At 39.0% G+C, this 22,913-nt stretch overlaps 1 protein-coding gene across 1 annotated transcript; it reads left to right on the top strand.

Moving 5' to 3' along the window:
• The first annotated feature begins 2,808 nt into the window (after nucleotides 1–2,808).
• Nucleotides 2,809–4,139, top strand: LOC149174244 (ER-bound oxygenase mpaB-like). Its single transcript, XM_089419253.1, has 2 exons — nucleotides 2,809–3,397; nucleotides 3,488–4,139. Exons 1-2 carry the CDS (start codon nucleotides 2,943–2,945, stop codon nucleotides 4,101–4,103), a joined length of 1,071 nt encoding a protein of 356 aa, XP_089275379.1. The 5' UTR covers nucleotides 2,809–2,942; the 3' UTR covers nucleotides 4,104–4,139.
• The last annotated feature ends 18,774 nt before the right edge of the window (nucleotides 4,140–22,913 follow it).

Raw genomic sequence — 22,913 nt, 5'->3', positions numbered from 1 at the left:
AATTACTTAAACAATGTCAATTATTATGTTTGGTTATTACTTTCCAATCAAATATATTAATTTCTGTATGTATTAATGATACAACAATCAAATATATTGCAATAAACTATATTAACTCTTGTAATCAATGAGCAAACAACAACACTTATTAGAAATGAAGAATGGTTATTCCACACTTCTTTATTTACTTATTCTAATCAAAGCACTCTCTTAACACATCTTACTACTTTTTAGGTAAATAAAAAGTTGGGAGGTAATGTGATATAAAGTCTATAAAGAGGAATCCTCTCTATATTACATAGAGAGATAGGTTGGTGGGTTATTGGGCTAGAGGCGCTCTACAAACCAGTATAGGTAGATGTGTAGGTATAATGTAAGTATGTGAACAAATTCAAATGTAAGCTCAATTAAAGTTGTGGGTTATTGCGCCAGAGCTAGATGTGTAGCTCTACAACCCACTATAGGTAGATGTTTAGGTGTAAAGGTAGATGTACCAAGTATAGGTAGATGTGTAGTTGTACAACCCAATATAGGTAGATGTTTATGTGTAGCTGTACAACCCAGTATAGGTAGATGTTTAGGTGTAAAGGTAGATGTACCCAGTATAGGTAGATGTGTAGCTCTACAACCCAATATAGGTAGATGTTTATGTTATAGGTAGATGTTTATGTGTAACTCTACGACCCAGTATAAGTAGATGTTTAGGTGTAAAGGCAGATGTGTAGGTGTAAATATGTAAAAAAATTTAAATGTTAGCTCAATTGAAAAGTTAAAAAAATAGTAGAAAGTTAAAAGTAATGTAGAGACCAGTATCAAGGATGAGTGTAAACATTTAAATGTTCCCTCAACTAATAATGAAAAGTTAAAATAATAAATAAAAAGTTAAAAGTAATATAAACATTCCCTCAATTCATAATGATAAGTTAAAATAATAAATAAAAAGTTAAAAGTAATATAAACCTAGTAAGTATGGGGATGAGTGTAAACATTTAAATGTTGGCCAATTAATAATAAAAAGTTAAAAGTAATAAAAATAATAAAACTCAATTTGTTATATTTTTATTTTGCGTTTATTAATAAAATAAATAAAAAATTAGATTAAAAAAATCATAATATACATATCACATTAAAAAAATATAACATGTAAGTAGCTATAAATTAAGATCCATTATAAGTTATAAGTTAAAATAATGATTCCATAACCATATTTAAATTGAATTAACAAGAACATAAAAACATAATACTTACAATAAACTTACAATATGACAAGATACTTAACGATGGATATTCACCCCCACTTTACCATGGATATTATTAACTTGTGAATAGGCTTTGTTACAATACCATGGCTTATGAATACCACATGCCCAAAATCCATAACTTATTTCACAATTAAAATATGTTATAATAATATGACAAGATTTTTAACCATGGATACTTACCCCAATTTTACCATGTATATTATTAACTTATAAATAGCCTTTGCTACAATACCATAGGCATCAATACCACATGCCCAAAGAATATAACTTATTTCATAAACAATATATTTTATAAATATTTTATTTTAATTTAATTTTATAACATTTTTAAAATAATATAAAAGGAAATCATCGATCGGGGTGCGATACAGATCATTGTCCCTCTTTGGACTCTCGTCATACGTGAAATGATGGCTGAACATATGATTTCAACTTGGGAGGTAGAACTTAACCAACAAACACAGAATGAAGTGCATATAGAAGATTGGTGAGTCCTTGTTCTAGATCCAGGCTTATAAAGTATAAACAAACGGTTCATATTTACTAGTTGATGAAGAGTATTTTGGCCTAAGCTATTATGAACTCTACAGGTTCCATTGTTTCCAGGAAATTCAAAATTAATTTCAGCTGGTCAAATTTCAAATCCAACAACAAATTTTTTTTCTTGGCTGTATTGAGAAGCACATTATGTGCCTTCCTCAATCGGAACTACCAGGTCCAAGGACCGAGCCCCAGTGGAATCCTTTGATGAGTAGTAGTTGGAAACTCATTTATTTGTTTAATTTTCTGATGTATATGTTGGTTAGCAATACTTGTATAGATTGTTAGGTGAAAACTGGTTTACAGACATTCATTCATACAAGGCTCTGTTTGACAAAGTTAAGTTACTAAGATTTTGGATGGCATACAATGTGGTTCGATGGCCAACAAAACTAGTTTCCCAATAGGCAGGTTGGGGCCACTAAATGTCTTTCATGGATGTAACCTGCTTTTTGAAAATGAATGAATGAAAATTATTCAAGAAACTAAATTCATTTTATACATTTAAAACTGTAATTTAAATAATATTTTATAATTACAATGTCACGTAAAATTGTATTGTATTGAAAAATTAAATTTGGTTTTTATTAAGAATTTATCATACAATTTTTTACAAAACTATAATTTATTGTTGTTTAAATTAAGTTTTTGAATACCTAATATGTTAAATTGTATAGATTACATACTTCAAATAAATAAAAAGTCGTGAATTCAACAAAAATGATATAACTATTAACGGTACAGATTTAAATTATATTTTAGTTAAAATTCACGGAATTAAATTTCCTTCAATTTGAATTTTCGTTTGAGAGGCAGATGGAATTTGAAATTAAGTGAACAGTGGTCAAACATGGAGGCCGCTGTACTTTGACAGTTAAGTTGGAAATGAAACTGTGGACGAAAGTCAAAACCCGTGTTCTCGAAAGAAGAGGAATCCGAGAAATAAGATAACAAATTATACGTAACGTCTCGTACATGTGAGCGACAAATTGCATAGACTGAGGCTGTGTAACCAACTAGGCGGAGGAGATAAATAGCGAAGGGGTGGGCTTCGCTAGGGCGGTGTGTGAAGATAAGCAGAGCCGTCCATACTATCGAAAGAGAAGAGGGTGAGGCAGAGGCAAGGGCGGGGAAAGCAGTATGTCGGTCCTCTATGTATTCTCTGTGGTGGTGGTGATGGTGGTGTCGATGTGGGTGGGCATGTGCCACCACCTCCGCCGCAAACGGCTGCAATTGATATCATCTCTGGATCCCGTGAGAGATGCATTGGCGGTGTGCAGGATGACTTATTTCGTGGAGTTCCCTTTTCTGAGCAAAAAGGCGCTGGAATTCGCTCTTTTCAAGACCTTCGCCATACCCACCATCTCAAAGGTTCTCGCTGCCACTCGCCAGTTCTCTCCGCCTAACGTCATCAAGCGCTACGACGACACCCACATCATTGTGGAAGAGCTCCTCAGCAGCCACGTCGACAGCCTACGTGGCTCCTTCGCTCTCCGCCGCCTCAACTTCATTCACAGCCACTACAACATCTCCAACCAGGATTACCTCTACACGCTCTCCACTTTCATCTTGGAGCCCAAACGGTTTGCAGCCAGGTACATGCATCCTCTTTCCCTTGCCCCTTTTTTCCGGTCCCATCATTTGACATGTAGGCTAAATGAATTAATGTGTTTAAATCTCCGCAGGTTCGGTTACCGGAATTGGACGGAAAATGAGACGACGGCGAACTTTGTGATGTGGCGCAGCATCGGCATCCGAATGGGCATTAAAGACATCCCCGAGACGGTGGAGGAAATGGAGCGATTCAGCCTCCAGTACGAAGCCGACAACATGGTGTTTGCCCAGTCCAACAGAACGGTCGCCGATGGCACGCTGGATCTTTTGCTGTCCATCGTGCCGGCTTGCCTCCGTCCCACAGCCAGATTAATCGTATATGGCGTGCTCGAGGAGAGGCTGATTGATGCGATGAGATATCCACGTCAGCCCTACTGGTTCATTTCCATGGTTACTGGCACCCTTCACGTCTGCCTCGGGACTTTTGTGGGATGGTTTCTCCCTCCGAGACCGCTGACGTGGTCAACAGAGAGGATTTCAATGGAGGTTGAGGATGAGGAAGAGGAGAAGGAACGGAAAAAGGTGCATAAATTGAGATACTCAGAGTACAAGCCGGAGACTTATCCCGATGGTTACCGAATGGATGGGTTGGGGTATGCCCCGATCGGACAGCTGGGCACCGCGTTCAGCGGAGACATCCCCTGCCCTTTCTTCTCTTCCTTTTCTCACCGGAAGAAGGTGGCTTGATATATCAGAAAGTTATGATCCAGTAAGATTCTATGAATATGATTCTATGAATATGAATAAGGGGAGTTTAGTCCTTGAATTTAATATGAATAAGGGGAGTTTAGTCCTTGAATTTAATCATAACCATAACCTCTCAAAAACCTGCCAAAGATGTTGTAATTAGAACAGCAAAAGTATTATAATGGTACAACTAAAGTTTGATCTACTACGTTGCCTAAACGAATCCAACTAGTACCCTAGCTTGAAAAAAAAATTTGGTTAGATGACTTGTTACTCTAAAAGTTAAAACAGTAATATTTTTATTTATATATGTTCAAAAAATATGTTGTAAAATAAAAATCTTAATTGATTTCGATTTTTATGGTGGTTGGCATTGGTTTGAAAATGGATAGAAGTATTCCGCTGATGTGATTTTAAATTTAGTTTTATTAAATATTTAAAGGAATCCAATTTTAATAATGATGAAATATAATTTAAAATTGATATAATTGTTGTCAATTTATTATGTTGGAAAAATGTAGTTTAATTTTAATAATGATTATTATAATTTTTTTTTTTTTCCGAAGGTGGTAAAACCTATCAACTCAGGTGTCAAACCAACAGTGAGGACAGCCATCTCTGGCTGCTATCCGCGAATGCTGGGTTGACTCATCACTGTTAAATAGGAAAACCACGCTGCTGGTGGTCCGTAATCGGGAGCAGGCTCTCACTCCTGCCACATGCCTCTGGGTCTTGGGCCGTTAACCTGTTTCCTTACGTCCGAGGAAGACGAGCTCTTAGCCAACCAGAAGCAGTTTTACGGCATACTCCAAGCCATATAATGGTGAAATAAAATTTAATATTGATATAATTTTTGATAATATGAAAATATCAAATTAAAGTGAGTTTAAATTTATTTTAATGTTATTTTTATGAAACCATTCTTCGTCAGATTAATAATGAAAAATAATTTAAAATTGTTCAAGGTCTTGGATACCAAACTTATTACAAACAAAAATATATAATTTAAAATTGATAAAATGGAATATAATTAAAATTGATATATTAAATATTTAATAAAGTTAAATCTGACGTCATTGGCTTGACTGTCTTTAATTGTGTGTGTTGAGCATAACAAAGCAAGGCCGAAGGCGGATAAAGGACCGAAAGTGTGCAAAGTCGATCGTGCACGTGTCGTGTGACCCGTTGGTGTTAAGCAATGTATTTTGCGAAGCGACTTCCGAGTAATTGAACTTGGAGTTGTTTTTAGTGCGATTTTTTGGAAATTCCGGTGACGGAATCCGGAGGAAAAAATTGAGGTTAAATCTTGATTTGTATTATTTAAAAGGAGTTGTCTATAATGCGACTTTTTGAGATTCCGGTGACGGAATCCGGCGGAAGAAATTGAGATGAAATCATGATTTGTTGCAGTTAAAATGGTTTTTTAACTGCATATTCGGATTCAGCACCCTGAAAAACCCCTGGGACGCTTTCATTGTGCAGAAACTAGTTATCAAACTTCGATTTCAATAAATTACTGCCGGATTTTCACCGGAAAAAATCGCCGGAAAAGCTTTCAAAAAGTCGCGCTAAAGACTACGGCTATTTAAAACGGTTTTTTAACTGCATATTTTGATTCAGCACCCTGAAAAACCTTTGGGACGCTTTGATTGTGCATAAATTAGCGATCAAACTTGCGATTTCAATAAATTGTTGCCGGATTTTGACCAGAAAAACCCACCGGAAAAGCTTCCAAAAAGTCTCTTTAAAGACAACTCCAACTTCGATCGGATGCGGGTATCCAATCCCACCGCTGGGATGCCCAGCTGATTCCTGGGCCGTGACAAAAGAATGACCTGATAGAAAGTAATTTAAAATTGATAATAATAAAATATAATTTAAAATTGATATAATTGTAATAAAAATATATTAGAAATAATGTCATGAGAAAATGTAATTTAAAATTGATAATAACTAAATACAATTTAAAATTGATATAATTATAATTAACTTATATTAGAAATAATGTCAATTTTATATGACTTCATATTTATTTTAATCTCGTTTCTATCAAATATTTAGAAGAATCGAAATCTTAATAATAATAGAAGATTAGTATCTAGGATTAGCTCAATTGGTCAAGGTCTCGTTGCTAAAGCACCTCACGATTAAAAGGTCTCTAATTAATTTGACTAGAAATAATGAAAATCTATGATTTAAACTTTATATTAAAAAATTCCATCACTTTTAAATTAATTTCTATAATATTCTTATTGTATAACTACATTTAATAATTTTAGAGGTGGTTTTCATAATTTGTTTAAGAGAAATATGTAATTCTTATTACATTTAGATACAATTGACAAATATTATTTAAAAAAAAATTAAGCTAAAAATTATTAATAAAATATTTAAATATCTATATTAAATAAAATATTTTTATATCAATTATATATGTGAATAAGAGATTTTAAAAGGAATCTAGGATGTAAGACCAGAGAGGATTATATATATATATATATATATATATATATATATATATATATATATCTCATTTCACCCTATAAGTTGTTTGAAGCTACTACATATTAATGTTCACATTAAATTCATGGTAGATAAGCATCTCCCACACATATATTTGGTTAAACTATAAAATGAGAATTATAATATAATGCCAATACTAGAATGTTCTAGATCATACCAATATCTAGACTTCAGTATTTATTTCAATCAAAATGCGAGCCATTTCTTAATTGTGTTGTCTCATAGTGATGCCTCATATTTTAGGATTTAATTTTATTTCAATCAAATCTCATTAGTGAGATACTAGACCCAATTGAATCTCACTTGACATTGCATAGAAAGGGCATACACTACATGCCATGCACTCTCTCTTATTTATGATAGCTTAGATCTCTTAAAGAGAGCTTTTGTTTGGCTTGCATGACATCCAATTGTGTTGTCAAGGTCACTAGGATATCAATCTTGAAATCTTCTAGTAGATTGCCGATTTCAATTCATGTAATGTTTCCTCCTAAGGCTTTGTTGTCTCTGGTGATCACATCATGTCCGGTCGGTTTCAGCCTTGTACTACCTCTGGAACACTTGATGCATAATTGTATAATATTATCATAATCCTCTTGATAAATATCACCCTTCCCCATTAAATTTAGTGTTTCTACCCATTGGTCTTTCATACCTTTGATCATCGTAGTTTTAAGAACTTCAGGAGGTAAATTTGCATAAAAAGATCTTTGCAGAAGATATTGAAAACATTCTACACATTCTTAAAGAGTCTCATTACTCTTAGCTACCATTTGAAAGATGTCATCCTTCAGTTCTCTAGTTCGGCAATAATCTTGGTATTTTTTTAGAAAAGTTGTTTTCATTTGGTCCCAGTCATTAATGGTACCTCCACCAAGCCCCATAAACCAACGCATAGTTTCTCCCTTCAGAGTAGAGGGGAACAGTTTTAGCTTCTGCGGGTCGATAGTGTAATCATATCCCCTACATAAAACATTGAATTCGAAAAGGGATGCATTAGGATCCTCTGAAGTTAGCCCATGGAACGTAGGAATATTCTGTAGTGGAATGGCTTTCATGGGAGCATTCACAACTGTATCAATAATAGGGTATTGTAATGTAGAGGTCTAAGGCTATCGCGGATTATTAGCCATTTGGTAAAAAATATGCCAATATTCTTCAGGGATTTCTGGCGCTGGAACTCTGTTCCTGGGGGGCTAGAACAGACCTTTAAGATGATTTTAACAGCACTACCTTGGTCTGGAATACTGGGTGTCCTCTATTCAACTACTACTTCAAGAGATTTGGGCTTTGATGATTTAATCTTTTCAGCACTACCTGTTTCTCCTTCTCCTTCACGGAGATTGCAAGAATTCCCTTCCTGTAAAGGGCTAAACGGAAAATTTTCAGTGTTTTGAAAACTCTGTTTAGGCCCTTTAGTCTTGTTGTGAATCTCAGCGTCAGCTGCAGATGGTGATCCTGCGGCTTGAAGGGTTACAGTAGGATTTCTTGTAGAAACGATTCAGGGTCCTACTGATGACTAAGACTCAGCTTTCCTTATGATTTCGTCGATGAAGGTTGATCGTCCAAGGGGCACTGATCCCTTATATTTTTTAGATCTAGGCAAAGGAATTAAATCTTTTCTACTCTTTTCTTCTTAGTCATTCGCTTAGAAATTCTAACATTTATTTCTACTTTAATTCCTACGTAATTTTGTTGAAAAGCGGGCACAGGAGCAAGCACTTTACTTGCTCGTACACAGGTTCTTACCTTCCGTTTTTAATACCTAGTTCTTTCATAGCAAACAAACACCAAACATCCATTCCTACGCAATTGTGCTGAAAAGCGGGTGAGGGAGCAAGCACTTTACTTACTCGTACGCAGGTTGTTACCTTCTGTTTTTAATACCCAGTTCTTTCGCAGCACACAAACATAAAACACACATCACCTTCTGTGAAATGGAAACACTCTCCCCGGCAACAGCGCCAAAATGTTGGGCGCAAATAAGGTGTCTTTTAGAACTCTTAAATGCCTCACATTAATTATCAACCTAGGCAAGTCTTTTCGTTTCAAGAGTGTACACAATATGTGCAAGTGATGGCAATCGTTATATCTATAGACAGTAATGCTTTAAGATATCTTATTAATTTCAATATAAGAGTAAACGGATCAAACCATAAACATCAAGCTTGTAACTTCAAGGAAATTAACTTATTCAAACATGAAAACTCAATCTTAATCAAAACCAAACTCAATCTTAAAAAACTCTAATTGAAATTACATCAACCGAGTGCATAGTAACAATAATAGAGTTCTTTCAGCTGAATCTAAACTTCTGCATAAAAGTGATAAACCTGATTTAACCAATAACACTCTGGCTTTTAATTAACAAGAAATGATTCTTACCTACTAATGAAATCAATCTACGACATAAATAAATGGAACCAAAAGAGCCCCAAGGGATAGCTCAATTTGTCGAGTTCCCGTTGCTAAGTACTTTCCCAGTTGGGAGGTCACGGGGTCAAATCACCTCGACGCCCTCGGGGTTAGGCCTGTTAAGATTGGCCGACGGGCAGATCCCTTCGGGTGGATCTGCCCCAATATTTCCCATGGATGTAGCGACCACTCAGTGACCGTGAACCACAACTTAAAAAAAATAAAATAAATGGAACCAATCAAAAGGAATAAGAATTAATGCGATGAATACACAAACTCAACATTAGTGAAAGTAATCCAATCGTAAAGATATAAAACATAGTAATTAAACTTGCAGTAAAAGAAAGGTAAACTATAAGACAAGGAACAACAGTGAAATCCACTAGTGACTAGGCCCAAGCCGCCAGTTATTACTACTTGATTACTTCAGAATATCGTGAATGAATAGCAACACAAATTATATGTTATTCATCAAATTCAAATGTCATTACAGCACGATGTGTTCCTCAGAATAACATTCTATGTATTAGAATTACAACTGAGGTGAAAAGAAAAAAGTTAAGTCCCCTATTCTATTCGTCTTTCCCCTCTTACAGTCAAAGTGGAAAAAAGATAAATGCGATTCCTCAGGATCAAGAGATCCTGAGGAATTCGCAACCAAATGCCATTATCAGATAATATTTCATCTTGCACTGATCCTCTAGATTCGCTTCTCGATTTGACTGCACAAGACGCGCGTTGTTTCCTTTGTTTAGCCTCTGTTGTTCAATAGTTTGAACAACAGTTGTTCCATTCACCAATTTCTGCATAAAAAGAAATGAAAGTTAGTTTTGACAGCTAAATCGCATCAAAAGCAGTTTTGTTCACCTCTTATCGAAATTCTATCAAAACCTTATTACATCATGGCACAAATGCATAAAAAGGAGGGAAGAGATAGTGTAATCAAGAGTAAATTTATACCTCTTTCACGGCCCAACAATGGGCAACACCACGAATGGTTTGTAGCATCATTAACTCTACATTTACGGAACATGCTGCCGCAACAGAGGCTAAGCACTCAGGGCGAGGCCTTGGAGGTCACGATGAGATTGCACGAGACCCTGATACAAGATCCCAACTTGAGAGTTCAACAGATTCACGCGCAGTTGAAAAACTTGTGCCTTGAGATGCAGAGTTTGAAACAAGACAGGACAACCTGCCCAGAGATGCGCGATGAGGTATGGTGTGTAAAATGCAAGGGCCAGGGGCACGACAAGGACCATTGCCTGGTGTTTGCGAATTACCTTGTGGGAGGAGGGCCAATGCCATGAAGACCGAAGGCAAAAGCAGGACCGAGCACGACGCCTGCACTATGGTGCACAATTTGTGAGATAGGAGGAAAGCATGCTACAGATAACTGCCATCTATTATAGAAGTATATGCAGAATTCACAGCAGTTGTTATGTAATTTTTGTAGGTCAGTGGGACATGATGAGTGCACTTGTAGAAGTTATGAGCTGATGATGGATTGAACTCCTACCTACAGAGTTCAGGCCAAAACACGACCCCTCGATCAAAACGCAGGAATGGCGCGCACCAGATTTCAGGGGCGCAGATGAGGCCGAGGTGGAGGGGGACCAGGAAGAGGTCGCAGATAGCTGATATGTTACAATTGTGGAGGGCCAGGGCACTATGCTTGTGATTGTATGAATCCAACATGACCACCATGCTTGTATTGTACGTTGTTTGATCATGAGACGGAGGATTGTCCCACATTGATAGCGAAGTTGCGTGATAAAAGAGCACTCCAATCTCCCTCTACTCAGAACCTCCAAATGATGAGGTCTGAGCTGCGCGAGGAAGACCCTAATGTAAATATCATGCTTCAGAGTGGAATTACGACAGGGGATGACAAAGGCAAGCAGCCTGAAGAAAGTACTTGGGTTCGCAAGGCTCCAACGAAGGAACAAGAATTTGATTTGGAGCACACTAAGGAGACCTTCATGGAAGCTAAGAGGATCTTAGTTAATGCCTCCACTTTAGGAAGTAAAGACAGACTGGAGCTGGAAATGGACCTATCAATGCTCACTATGTTCTTGGAGACATGCATGAAGCTGCTACGTGGTAGCAAGGCTATAAAGGGGCTGCAAGAACTCATAACTAGATGCATTGGGACTGCACCAAGAGAACCGCGCATAGTCCGAAAGCTTGGGAAGCACACAATGTGAACAAGAAGGGAAATGAGATTGACCGCGCAGATTGAGGAATATGAGATGGACCAAGTGATTCTGGATCTAGGATCAGATGCAAACGTCCTGCCAAAGCAGACATGGGAGTGCATGGGCAAGCCGGTGCTGCAATGGTCTCTTATCCAACTGCGAATGGCAAACCAGCAAAAGATCCTACCTATGGAAAGATTGCAGGGAACCACAGTAGATATCGAAGGAGCAATCACGCTAGCAGATTTTGAAGTGATAGAGATTGTTGATGATAGCAATCCCTACCCTGCGCTATTGGGAATAAATTAGGCCGTTGACATGAGTGGAGTGATAAATCTGAAGAAGGGCAAGATGATCTTTAAGAAGAAGTATCTGCGCGTAGTGGTACCTTTAGACCCCGCAGAAGGATCGTGCTACATGGAGCCAGTGCGCGACTACGACAGCGATGACGATCTGGACTGCATCTACAAGATAACATGCGAGAGCAAGACTAGGTAAATCTAACCGCGAATGGCCAAATTTCATGGGAGTGCGAAAGCTCCTGCACATGAGATTCTGACGAGTAGATAGAACGATGGAAGAACCAGTTACATGAGGTAACCACACTCAACTGTAACATGATGACGAGATCGATGCACTACGTGGAAACAAAGGTAAGAGATCTACCTACATATGATGGGTTAAGCAAGGTGGATGACTTCTTGAACAAATTTGAAAGAGAAGTGTCAGAAAGCAGCGCTTCGATGCTCTGAAATGGGTACTGCGAGATACGCCCACAAGATGGTGGGGTACGCACCAAAGAAGTTTTGAGGACTGGCGTGACTGTAGAAGAATAATGCGCACATGGTTCGGGAAGAATCCGATGCATTTAACAGATAATATTGTCGGATGAAATGGCCCGCGCACCCACCTATCTAAGTGGATACATGCATATGGTGCGAAACCTGCACAAATGCACGCAGTCCTCGCGGTAGGAGACACGATCAGTATGTAGATGTGGGAAAGGAAATGGCGTGAACGACCCCTCCAGTTGGGACCACGAAGTATGGAAAGACCAAGTGTGCAGAAGGATATCCACACAGAAGCCTTTAACAAAGTACGCGAAGCACTGAACAAGGTCCACAATGCGAAGCAGACTAACTGGGACCTGCGCGTACCAATGGTTCTATGGGCTTATAGGACCGTGTGCAAGAACCTGACTGCGCATGCACCGCTAAGGCTGGAGTATAAAGAAAACATTGGAAGCCCTATATTACATGAAAAACTTAGACCATGCATGATAGCACCGGTAGATACGACAGTTCGCGGAACCTTGGAAGAAGAAATCCAACAAGGAAATTCTAGGCTCCAAAAACTTGAAGAAGAAAGGGTATGATTAAGGAAGAAAAGCGCTCTGGTAGATGTGGAAGTCAAGAAGCTGGAGGACGAGATAAAGGAAGATTTTCTTGGTAAAAAGACTAGGGTGATAAGACAGGATGTGCACTGTTATCACCCCAAGAAACTCTCCTAGGTTGTATATCAATGATGCTCAGGAACATTACAAACTCAATAAGATGTTGGATAAATGGTGGATGAATGAAAGAGATGTTGCATATTCAAGCTAGATAACCACTTCTACTATGCTTAACCCCAAACATGGTGTTGGGTATACAACCAAATTCCCACATTGACTAGAGGTGGGGAGGATCATGGGTATATAAGGATGGACAAATATCTCCATTGGTATGAGGCCTTTTGGGGTAAGTCCAAAAGAAAATCCATGAGGGCTTAGGCCCAAAGTGGACAATATCATACCATTGTGGAGATATGTGGTGTCCAGAGTCCTTACAAGTGGTATCGGAGCCATGCCCCGAAGTTAGCCAGTATCAGAGCCATGCCCCGAAGTTAGCCAAGTGGATGAATCCTCGGAATACTGAACGAAGGTGGTCGGCCCCGGTAATATCACGATGGGATCCGTGGATGAGCTCGGTTAGACAGATGGTGTGCTCCGAATTCTTCATGGACATGTCCTGGTCCCAACACGGTGAAGAGGAGTTGACCTGGGATAGAGCAAGCTCTCGAGGCAGGTGGTGCTCCATGTAAGGCGTGTGCTTCCAATGCATTGGAGCGGAGAATCCTGGTTGGTAGAGAGTGGACGGATGGATAATCGTTTGAGGGGAGGCTTGATGGTCCTTTGTTCGAGGGGAGGATTGTTGGGTATACAACCAAAGTCCCACATTGACTAGAGGTGGGGAGGATCATGGGTATATAAGGATGGAAAAAAATCTCCATTGGTATGAGGCCTTTTGGGGTAAGTCCAAAAGCAAATCCATGAGGGCTTAGGCCCAAAGTGGACAATATCATACCATTGTGGAGATATGTGGTGTCCAGAGTCCTTACTCATGGGTGAACACCCCCAAACTACAAGGCTATAGACCACCAATTACTCATAGTTTTAGGGGAAATGTGAAGATGGAGAACACTGATCACACCAACAAATGCACAGGACCCTGAGATGGTCAGCTGCAACCAGTTAGAAGGTCTGTCAATCTATTTTTTAATGCACAGACATGATGATAGATCTCTGGAATTTAAAACAATAGAAAACTACATACAAATTCAATGGTACATGCTAAATTCTAACACATTGGTGGGATGACAGCCCCTCTAATGTTAAACACCAACAGCACATGAAATAATGCATAACAGGCACAACCTGGAACAAAGAAGAAGAAGTGGAAAGTGAGCAATTAACAGCAAAAGAAGCTTGTATTAGCTGGAAATGAGGACCAGAAGTTGCAGGTTACACAGTAGTTACAGTCTCTAGAAGTTGAAGCTTACAACAGAATAACACTCATCAACCTGATTACATCTTGTTTTTCAGTATATATGGAGTTTTTCACAAAATTGCTCTGCTGCCCTAAGTGTGGAGGGGTCATAATTGGCCACCAACCACATTTACAATTAGATATGGGCTTTGTGATACAATTTGACTGCTTTAATGGACAAAATGGCCTTTCTGCTGCTCTGTTGTACTTCATAAACAAGTAAAATGCTGCGTTTATCTGCTCAAGGTTGTCCTTCCTGTCCTTCGGAGGTACACTGTGTTGAATGTAGTAGATGAGGGTTTTAATGTGTAGGTCGCTGGATCATGGCCTCCTTCCTTCTTTGCGCACACAAAACAGGCCGAAAACACTGAAAAATACATTAAAAATGGACAAAGAGCTGAGAAAGAACGTTGGCCGTTAGATCTAGCAGCTTGACGGCTGAGATTGGATCTGAGAGGGCTATCGAGAGAAAGCGTGAACATATGAATGATGGTCGTTGGATCACGGCGAGAATGATCCAACGATTGACGGGAGGCGGAGATGGGCGCAGGTTAATGAGCAGGGAGACAAGCGGTATCGGGGTGGGCGGTATTCCCCGCACCGCTCTACGGGAATGGGCAGTTTCCATATATGGAGGAGTGATGCAATAATATGACGACGCGTGGCACGTAGGTCAGTGGGGAAAACCACTTTCCCGCGGGCTAACAGTCGCGCGGTTTACTGGATTGGGGAAAGCGTACACCGTTGGATCATCGCGGGATGATCGAACGACGGTGGAATTAATACATGTGCTTTAATTAATATGACAGGTGAAAAGACCCCGCGGGCTATGATCATGGTCATATGGGTTATAAGTGTTAGGACTTAGGCGCTCGGGGACTAAACGAAGAACGGGTTATACAGGGTTTTAAACGGGTTATGAGGATTTTTAAGGTTTTTTAAACATAAACGCCCAGGAGCTAGGTAAACAAGGGTTTTATGCCAAAAGTGGGTGTAAAATAGGGATAAAAGGGGTTTAAAGGAGAATAAGGAGGATTCAAGCGGAAAGAGGAAATGGAGGTGTAGGGAGTTATAAGGGAATAATACAAAATGAAGGAGAAAGCAATAAAAACTGCTACCAGCCGTATATAACCCAACCAGCACTGATCAACACCTATTTTGATCCATCAAATGCTGAAGAAACTAGCAGAGCTAACACTGGTTCCTTCTAGGGATGAGATCCTCCTTGTGAGGTCTCAAGAACCTGCAGACCATTGCCTTTTCAGCTAAAAACAAATTAGCCAAAATTCCTAGTGTTCCATTGGGCGTGGAGTCTATTGCATCTATACAAAAATTGATAAAAACACAATATTTACAACCTCTAAGGCCAAAGACCTTAAAAAACATATACTTTTAAAAACCGCCCATTAACTGGGCCATCAAAAACTGTCTCTCCTCCCATACTTTTCAGTATGAAGGTGTTGTTCCCTTGAATCTGTGAAATGATGAAAGACCCTGTTCAGAAAGCATCAAATTTCCCATGATTGCCTTTCTTTTCCTTCAGTGCATCCCATTTCAAAACCAAGTCACCAATTTGAAAATTATTCGTTTTTTCCTTCTTGTCAAAGGCTTCCTTGATATTTTTCTGATGTGCTGCAGCCTGTTCAACCAGCTATTCTCTAATCTGATGCAACTCTGCTAAATTAGTGATCCTATTTGCCATGTATTCTTCCTCATTTTGTTTTGTTTGAAGGAATTTTGCCATAGGGAGAGTTAGCTGAATTGGAAATACAGCCTCAGCACCATACACCAGCTTGAAAGGAGAATCGCCTGTGGATTTTTTAATGGTCACTCTATCAACCCACAGTGCATACTTGAGCTTGGAATCCCAATTCTTTTTATTGTCCTCTAACAACTTTTTAATTATCATGATCAAACTTTTATTATAGGATTCTGCCAGACCATTTCCTTGAGGGTAATATGAGGTGGAATGAACAAGTTTAATACCCATTGAATCACACATTTCCACCAATTCTTTTGCCCTAAAGGCTGTTGCATTATCTGTTATTAATTTATGTGGACAACCAAATCTGCTGAAGATATTCTCTGTCAAAAACTTCATGACCACATTATGATCAACCTTCCTTGTAGGGACTGCTTCAATCCATTTAGTGAAATAATCAGTGGCTACTAATATCCATCTATGCTATCCACTGGAATGTGGATTGATTTCTCAAATGAAATCCAAGCCCCACTGCTAAAAAGGTCCTTTTGCAATTATTGGTTTTAGGGGCAGGGATTTCAACTGCTGTTTTCCTTCAAATCTTTGGCACCTGTCACAAGATTTAACAAAAGAAAATACATCAGAAAATAAAGTGGGCCAATAGTACCCAGCTCTGAGAATTTTATGGGATGTAGTTTTCTAATAATGGTGCCCTCCACGCATGCTGTTATGAAACTACTGCATAACTTCTTTTGATTGTTTTTTTTCCAAACACCTTAAAAATATTCCAGATGGATCCCTCCAGTAAAGCATATTTTCATTGATGCAATACTTTGCTGCCCTAAGTTTCAAAGTTCTGGCTTGAATTTGAGTAAGTTCTAAAGGGATTTCTAGCTTTAGCAAGAAATTAATTATTGCAGCATACCAATTACAAGAATCTAGATTCTCGGCCACTAATTGCTTCCTCTGTGGTTCAGTTGTTTCTTCCCTTTCTGCCTGACCATTTTATGCATTTTCATATAGGAAATCAATGTCTAACGATCTACAATTTTCTTCAGCTAATAATTTGGCAAGACCCTAACCTCTCACCAGCTTGGTGGGATTCAGTTCTATATTAAATTCTATCATTTTTGCAATCCATTTTTCCCTTCTACCATCAGCATCAATTTGTGTCAAGACATCTTTTATTGCAGCAGACGGTACATATGCTATTATCTTTGAATGAAGGATATAAACTCTAAAAGCTTTTAAGGATTTGATAAGGGCATATGCTTGTTTTTCAATCATATCATACCTCAGTTCAGCATCCCTCAAATTCTTGCTGAAAAATGCTACTGGATGCTCTAAACCTTCTTCATCTTCCAGCAATAAAACTGCTGCAATGGTGTCTTCAGAGGCAAAAGAAAATATGTGGAACTCCTTGCTGTAATCTGGACTTATTAATGTGGGAGCCTCCATAATAGCTTTTTTGATGGAATCAAATGATTGTCTTGCTGTATCAGTCCATTTGATTTCTTCCCCTTTCTTCAACATGGAGGTAACATGCTTTACCAATTCTGTAAAATTTGGAATAAACCTCCTTACAAAGTTAATTTTACCCAGAAAGGACTGGATATCCTTTTTTGATCTTGGGACAGACAAAGTCTGTATTGCTTTGACTCTTTCTGGGTCAATCTGAACACCTGCAACAGACACAAGATGTCCTAACAGCTTGCCTTCATTTAAAGCAAATTGAGATTTTTTGGGATTGACTAATATTCCAAACCTTCTGCACTTCAAAAACACTCTTTTTAAATGCTGCAAATGATTTTGATGGCTGCTGGAGTAAATTGTTATATCATCAAGGTAGATAAGCACAAATTTGTCCTTCTCTCCCACAAATGCTATATCCATAGCTCTCTGAAAGGTGGCTTCAACATTCATCAATCCAGAAGGCATTTTGGCATACATAAAAGTGCCCCAAGGAGTGGTAAAAGCAGTGTTTTCTTGATCATCTGGGTGCACAACAATCTGATTAAAGCCTGAAAAACCATCCAAGAATGACATCACTTTAGCTCCTGAGACCTTTTGCAGCAAATGTTCCATCTTTGGCATAGGATAGTTGTCTTTCTTGGAGCATTTGTTTAAATTTCTGAAATCAACACACAATCTGATTTCACCATTTTTCTTCCTCACCACCACCAAATTGGCTACCCATTTTGAATACCTGAGAGGGACAATGATCTTGGAAGCCAACAACTTTTTAATTTCTTTTTCAATTAGAGGAAGAAGCATAGGATTTATCGGTCTCAACTTCTGTTTGAAAGGAATGGTGTCTTTCTCCAGAGGGATTTTATGCTGAATTATGTTCTTGTCATATGCTTTCAAATCACTATACTCCCAGGCAAACACATTAGAAAATTGCCTCATTAAATTTCAGTATTCAGCACTTTGATCAACAGACAAATGAGTGGAAAATTTTACATATTTAGGCTAACCTGGACTTCCTATATCATGCTTACAGATTTCAGATTGGTCTTCTTTTTGGGCAGCTTTGTAAGGCACATCATTTTGGTCAAACAGTCTTTCAAGAGGAATTAGACCCTTAGGAATATGGTTAGTAGGAAGCTGGACAATGCTGTTTTTACCAATTTTATTTCTAAGTTGGGATTGGGAGCTTTTTCCAAGGCATCATTCTCTTGGTCAATTTGCATTTCAGCAAATTCATCAATGACTTGCAAGAACCTATTCAATTCATCATCATATTCAAAAACTTTCCAATGGTGGACATTATTGGGCAAGGATGGTTTGTATTTCATTTGGACTTCATAAACTAGTATGGGAGGCAAAGGAGGTATAAATAGACTAGCAGACACATCAAGGGAATCAGCAAGCTGATTTTGGGCTCTAGGAATGTATGAAATGCAAAAATAGTCAAAACAATCTCTGATTCTCCATACCTCATCTCTGTATGCTTTCAGCCTTGGGTGCTTTGTTTGAAATGTTTTATTTACTTGCTGAATTATCAGATCAACATCTCCAAACACCTTTATGCTTCTAATTCCTCTGTCTTTTGCTGCATTAAGGCCCAACAACAATGCCTCATACTCTGCTATGTTATTAGTGACTTGAAAAACCAGTTTAAAAGACAGTTGAATGCTTTCTTTCTTTGGAGATATTAACACCACCCCTGCTCCTGCAGTCTCCCTAGAACATGCTCCATCAAAGAAAATATCCCAAACCTGACTTCCTTGCTCTTCTTCGGCTTGAGCTGTTGGTTTCCTGAGCTGCATTGAGGCCTTCTGAGATTCTTCTAATTGGAGAATACATGCTCCAAAATCAGTGTCCACTGCATATATGGGATGATTTGTAGGATTCTTCTCATCACTGATGATATATGCTAGCTGTGCTTCTCTATACAATTTCCTATTTTCTCCTCCAAAAACTGGGACAGTGGCATAAGAAAGATCATTCTGTAATGTCTCACCTAGTCTCTTAATCCACCCTCTGGACAACAGCATACCAAACTTGGGAGGGACATCTACCACCACAATATCCATCATCATACTCTTCATGGGAAGCTGAGTTAAGGTAATGGCCAGATCCTTAATCAATCCAAGAAATTTCACCTTCCTTGAATCAAAAGAAAATAAATCATGATAGGGTCTAGTGATATCAAGGCCTAACTCTTCCATGACAGCTTTAGGCATTAGATTGTGGCAGGCCCTTGTGTCTAGCAGGAAATTGTGGAGGATTTTATTATGAATGGTCAAGGAGACATAAAAATATGGAGAATTATTATCAGCAGGTTCAATCATAGGGCTGAGCACAATGGCAGGCTTGTCATCTTGCAAATTAACAGAGTCAGTGGAGGTTTGTGAGGTTTTCAGCTCAAGAGCTTCAAAGATGGGCTTTCTAAACACTTCACTCTTTACCAACTCAACCAGAGGCACATATATTTTCAATTTTTGGACCTCTGACTCAAAGTTGAAAGAGGAGGGCAGCTTATCAGAACCTCTTACCTCTTGAACTGGAGCTTTGAGGATGACTGGATCAGCTGCTGGTCTTCTTTGTTTGAAATTCTGTGATTCTGCTTGGACAGCGGCTCTTCGGGCAGGATTCTCCTCTACATCTTTTGCATTGGATCTCAGATTATATCTCTGCTGCTGTTCAGCTTGTAGTACAACTTCTCTATCCCATTCTTGATTGTCTTGTTCCTGCAACAAAGACTCTTCATAAGCGGCCAAAGTAAAAAATGCAGCGCTGCCTTTATCTTCCATGCAGTGAATTTCATCCCCATCCTCTTCAAATTGTTCCTCCTCCATGACTACATTTTGGAAAGGAGCTTTAACTTTCTGATCTTCTTTTGAATCTTCACCCCTTTGCATAATTTGTAACTGCTCATTTGCTCTTTTGAAAGGATTTGGATTTCTTGGAGAAAATGTGTTTTGCTGCCTTATTTTCCCTGAATTCTGCGCAACCTTTAGCTTAGAAATTTTAGCAGCCAATGACTCTATCATCTTAGTCATTTTTTCTAATTTAAGCTCTGAAGATGATGTAGAAGAAGTAGAAACCTGATTTCTCTGTCTCCTTCTATCAGCTTGAATCTTTAGTTTCTCTGCAGCCATGATATTAGATTCCACCTCTAGGGCTGCATCCTGCATGTCTGCTAGAGTGGCATATTTTCCTTTCTCTCAATAATAGGTAGAAATCTGAGTCAAAAGCATTGGCATAAGTGAGTTTGGCAGATGTGGGGGTAGGCTTTACCTTAGCTGGTATCTTACTATACATACGGTTAAATCTTTTATTGAAATCAGGCGATGATTCCCCATTTTCCCTCTTCAGGTTACCAAACTTTGTGTGGTAATATAGCAGATCCTTTTTATCTCCCCATTGCTTCAAAAATGCATCATCTAATGCTTCAATATCTGTTATAGATCTCTGGGGAAATTCTATAAACCACTTCCTAGCCTCTCCATCAAGGCTCTGGACAAAAACTCTCATCCACACATCATTTTCACTTATATCTAAATTATCAGCATAACTGTAAAAAGCTTCTAGGTGCTCTTCTGCTGTTACTCCCTCTGTTCTAGTGAATTTAGGCATATATTTTCGATATTCTCCGACAAGCATAGTGTTTGAAGGAACAGGCAAGACCAAAGGTCCATATCTAGCAGCAACAATTCTTTCTATCTTCGTGGGTGCTTGCTGTCCTGCCATAATTGGAATATGTGGAAGAATACAGCAGATTGAATGGTAGAAAGTATTGTGATGGATGGCAGAGATATAAGGATGTTTTGGATTGAATGGGAACCTTTCTTTGGACTGAGATTCAAAGGGGAACTAATAGTACAAGGGACTGAATTAATCTCTGAAGGAATTTCCTGATTAACAATGCTGGGTTCTAAATCTTCATACTATATTTCTTCAGCTACAACTTTATCTTTCGGAGATGAATGAGACATCTTAGGCTTACCTGATCCTGATGCCCCTTTCTATGAAGATTTCTTTGATTTAACAGTCCTCTCAGGGTCAAGCAATGGTTCAGCTGGAGATTTCTGAGGATTTCTTCGAGTATGTCTCACAAACTAAGCTAGAACTTCAATGTGGAGTCTCCAAGGGATGGTCTTCCTCCAATGGAGTCACCAGATAGATGATTACAACCAGAAACTGTGTTCAAACCTTGTCTATCATCAAAGCTTGAAGCTGTGTCGTTCTCCCAGGGAAGCTGAGCTTCAACTCTCCTCTCCCTGGCAACGGCGCCAATTAATGTTATCACCCCAAGAAACTCTCCTAGGTTGTATATCAGAGATGCTTAGGAACATTACAAACTCAATTAAATGTTGGATAAATTGTGGATGAACGAAGGAGATGCTACATATTCAAGCCAGATAACCACTTTTAGTATGCTTAACCCCAGACATCGGTGAACACCCCCAAACTACAAGGCTTTAGACCACCAATTACTCATAGTTTTAGGGAAAATGTGAAGATGGAGAAGACTGATCACACCAGCAAATGCATAGGACCCTGAGATGGCCAGCTGTAACCAGTTAGAAGGTCTGTCAATCTATTTTTTAATGTACAGACAGGATGACAGCTCTCTGGCATTTAAAACAATAGAAACCTGCATACATTTTCAATGGTACATGCTAAATTCTAACACAGAGGTGGGATGAAAACCCCTCTAATGCTAAACACCAATAGCACATGAAATAATGCATAACAGGCACAACCTGGAACAAAGAAGAAAAAGTGGAAAGTGAGCAATTAAGAGCAAAAGAAGCTTGCATTAGTTGGAAATGAAGACCAGAAGCTGCAGGTTACCCAGTAGTTACAGTCTCCAGAAGTTGAAGCTTACAACAGAATAACACTCATCAACTTGATTACATCTTGTTTTTTAGTATATATGGAGTTTTTCACAAAATTGCTCTGCTGCCCTAAGTGTGGAGGGGTCATAACTGGCCACCAACCACATTTACAATCAGATATGGGCTTTGTGATACAATTTGACTGCCTTAATGGACAGAATGGCCTTTCTGCTGCTCTGCTGTACTTCATGAACAAGTAAAATGTTTCGTTTATCTGGTCAAGGTTGTCCTTCCTGTCTTTCGGAGGTACACTGTGTTGAATGCAGTAGCTGAGGGTTTTAATGCACAGGTCGCTGGATCATGGCCTCCTTCCTTCTTTGCGCACACAAAACAGGCCGAAAACACTGAAAAATACATTAAAAATGGACGAAGAGTTGAGAAAGAACGCTGGCAGTTAGACCTGGCAGTGTGACGGCTGAGATTGGATCTGAGAGGGCTATCGGGAGAAAGTGTGAACAGATGAACGATGGCCATTGGATCATGACGGGAATGATCCAACGGCTGACGGGAGGTGGAGATGGGCGCAGGTTAACGAGCGGGGAGATAGGCGGTATTCCCCGCACCGCTCTATGGGAATGGGCGGTTCTGTATATGGAGGAGCGATGCAATAATATGCTAACACATGGTAGGTAGGTCGGCGGGGAAAGCCACTTTCCCACGGGCTAACAGTCGCGCAGTTTACGGGAGAGGGGAAAGCATACATCGTCGGATCACGCGGGATGATCGGACGACGGTGGAATTAAGACAAGTGCTTTAATTAATATGACAGGTGAAAAGACCCCGCGGGCTATGATCATGGTCATATGGGTTATAAG

This window comes from Pinus tabuliformis, chromosome 4_1 (genome assembly GCF_031772625.1).
Source record: "Pinus tabuliformis cultivar Carrire ecotype Pingquan chromosome 4_1, CPIR1, whole genome shotgun sequence".
Classification (NCBI taxonomy): domain Eukaryota; kingdom Viridiplantae; phylum Streptophyta; class Pinopsida; order Pinales; family Pinaceae; genus Pinus; species Pinus tabuliformis.
The sequence above is the reverse complement of the archived record's forward strand: the minus strand, read 5'-3'. Positions and strand labels throughout refer to the sequence as shown.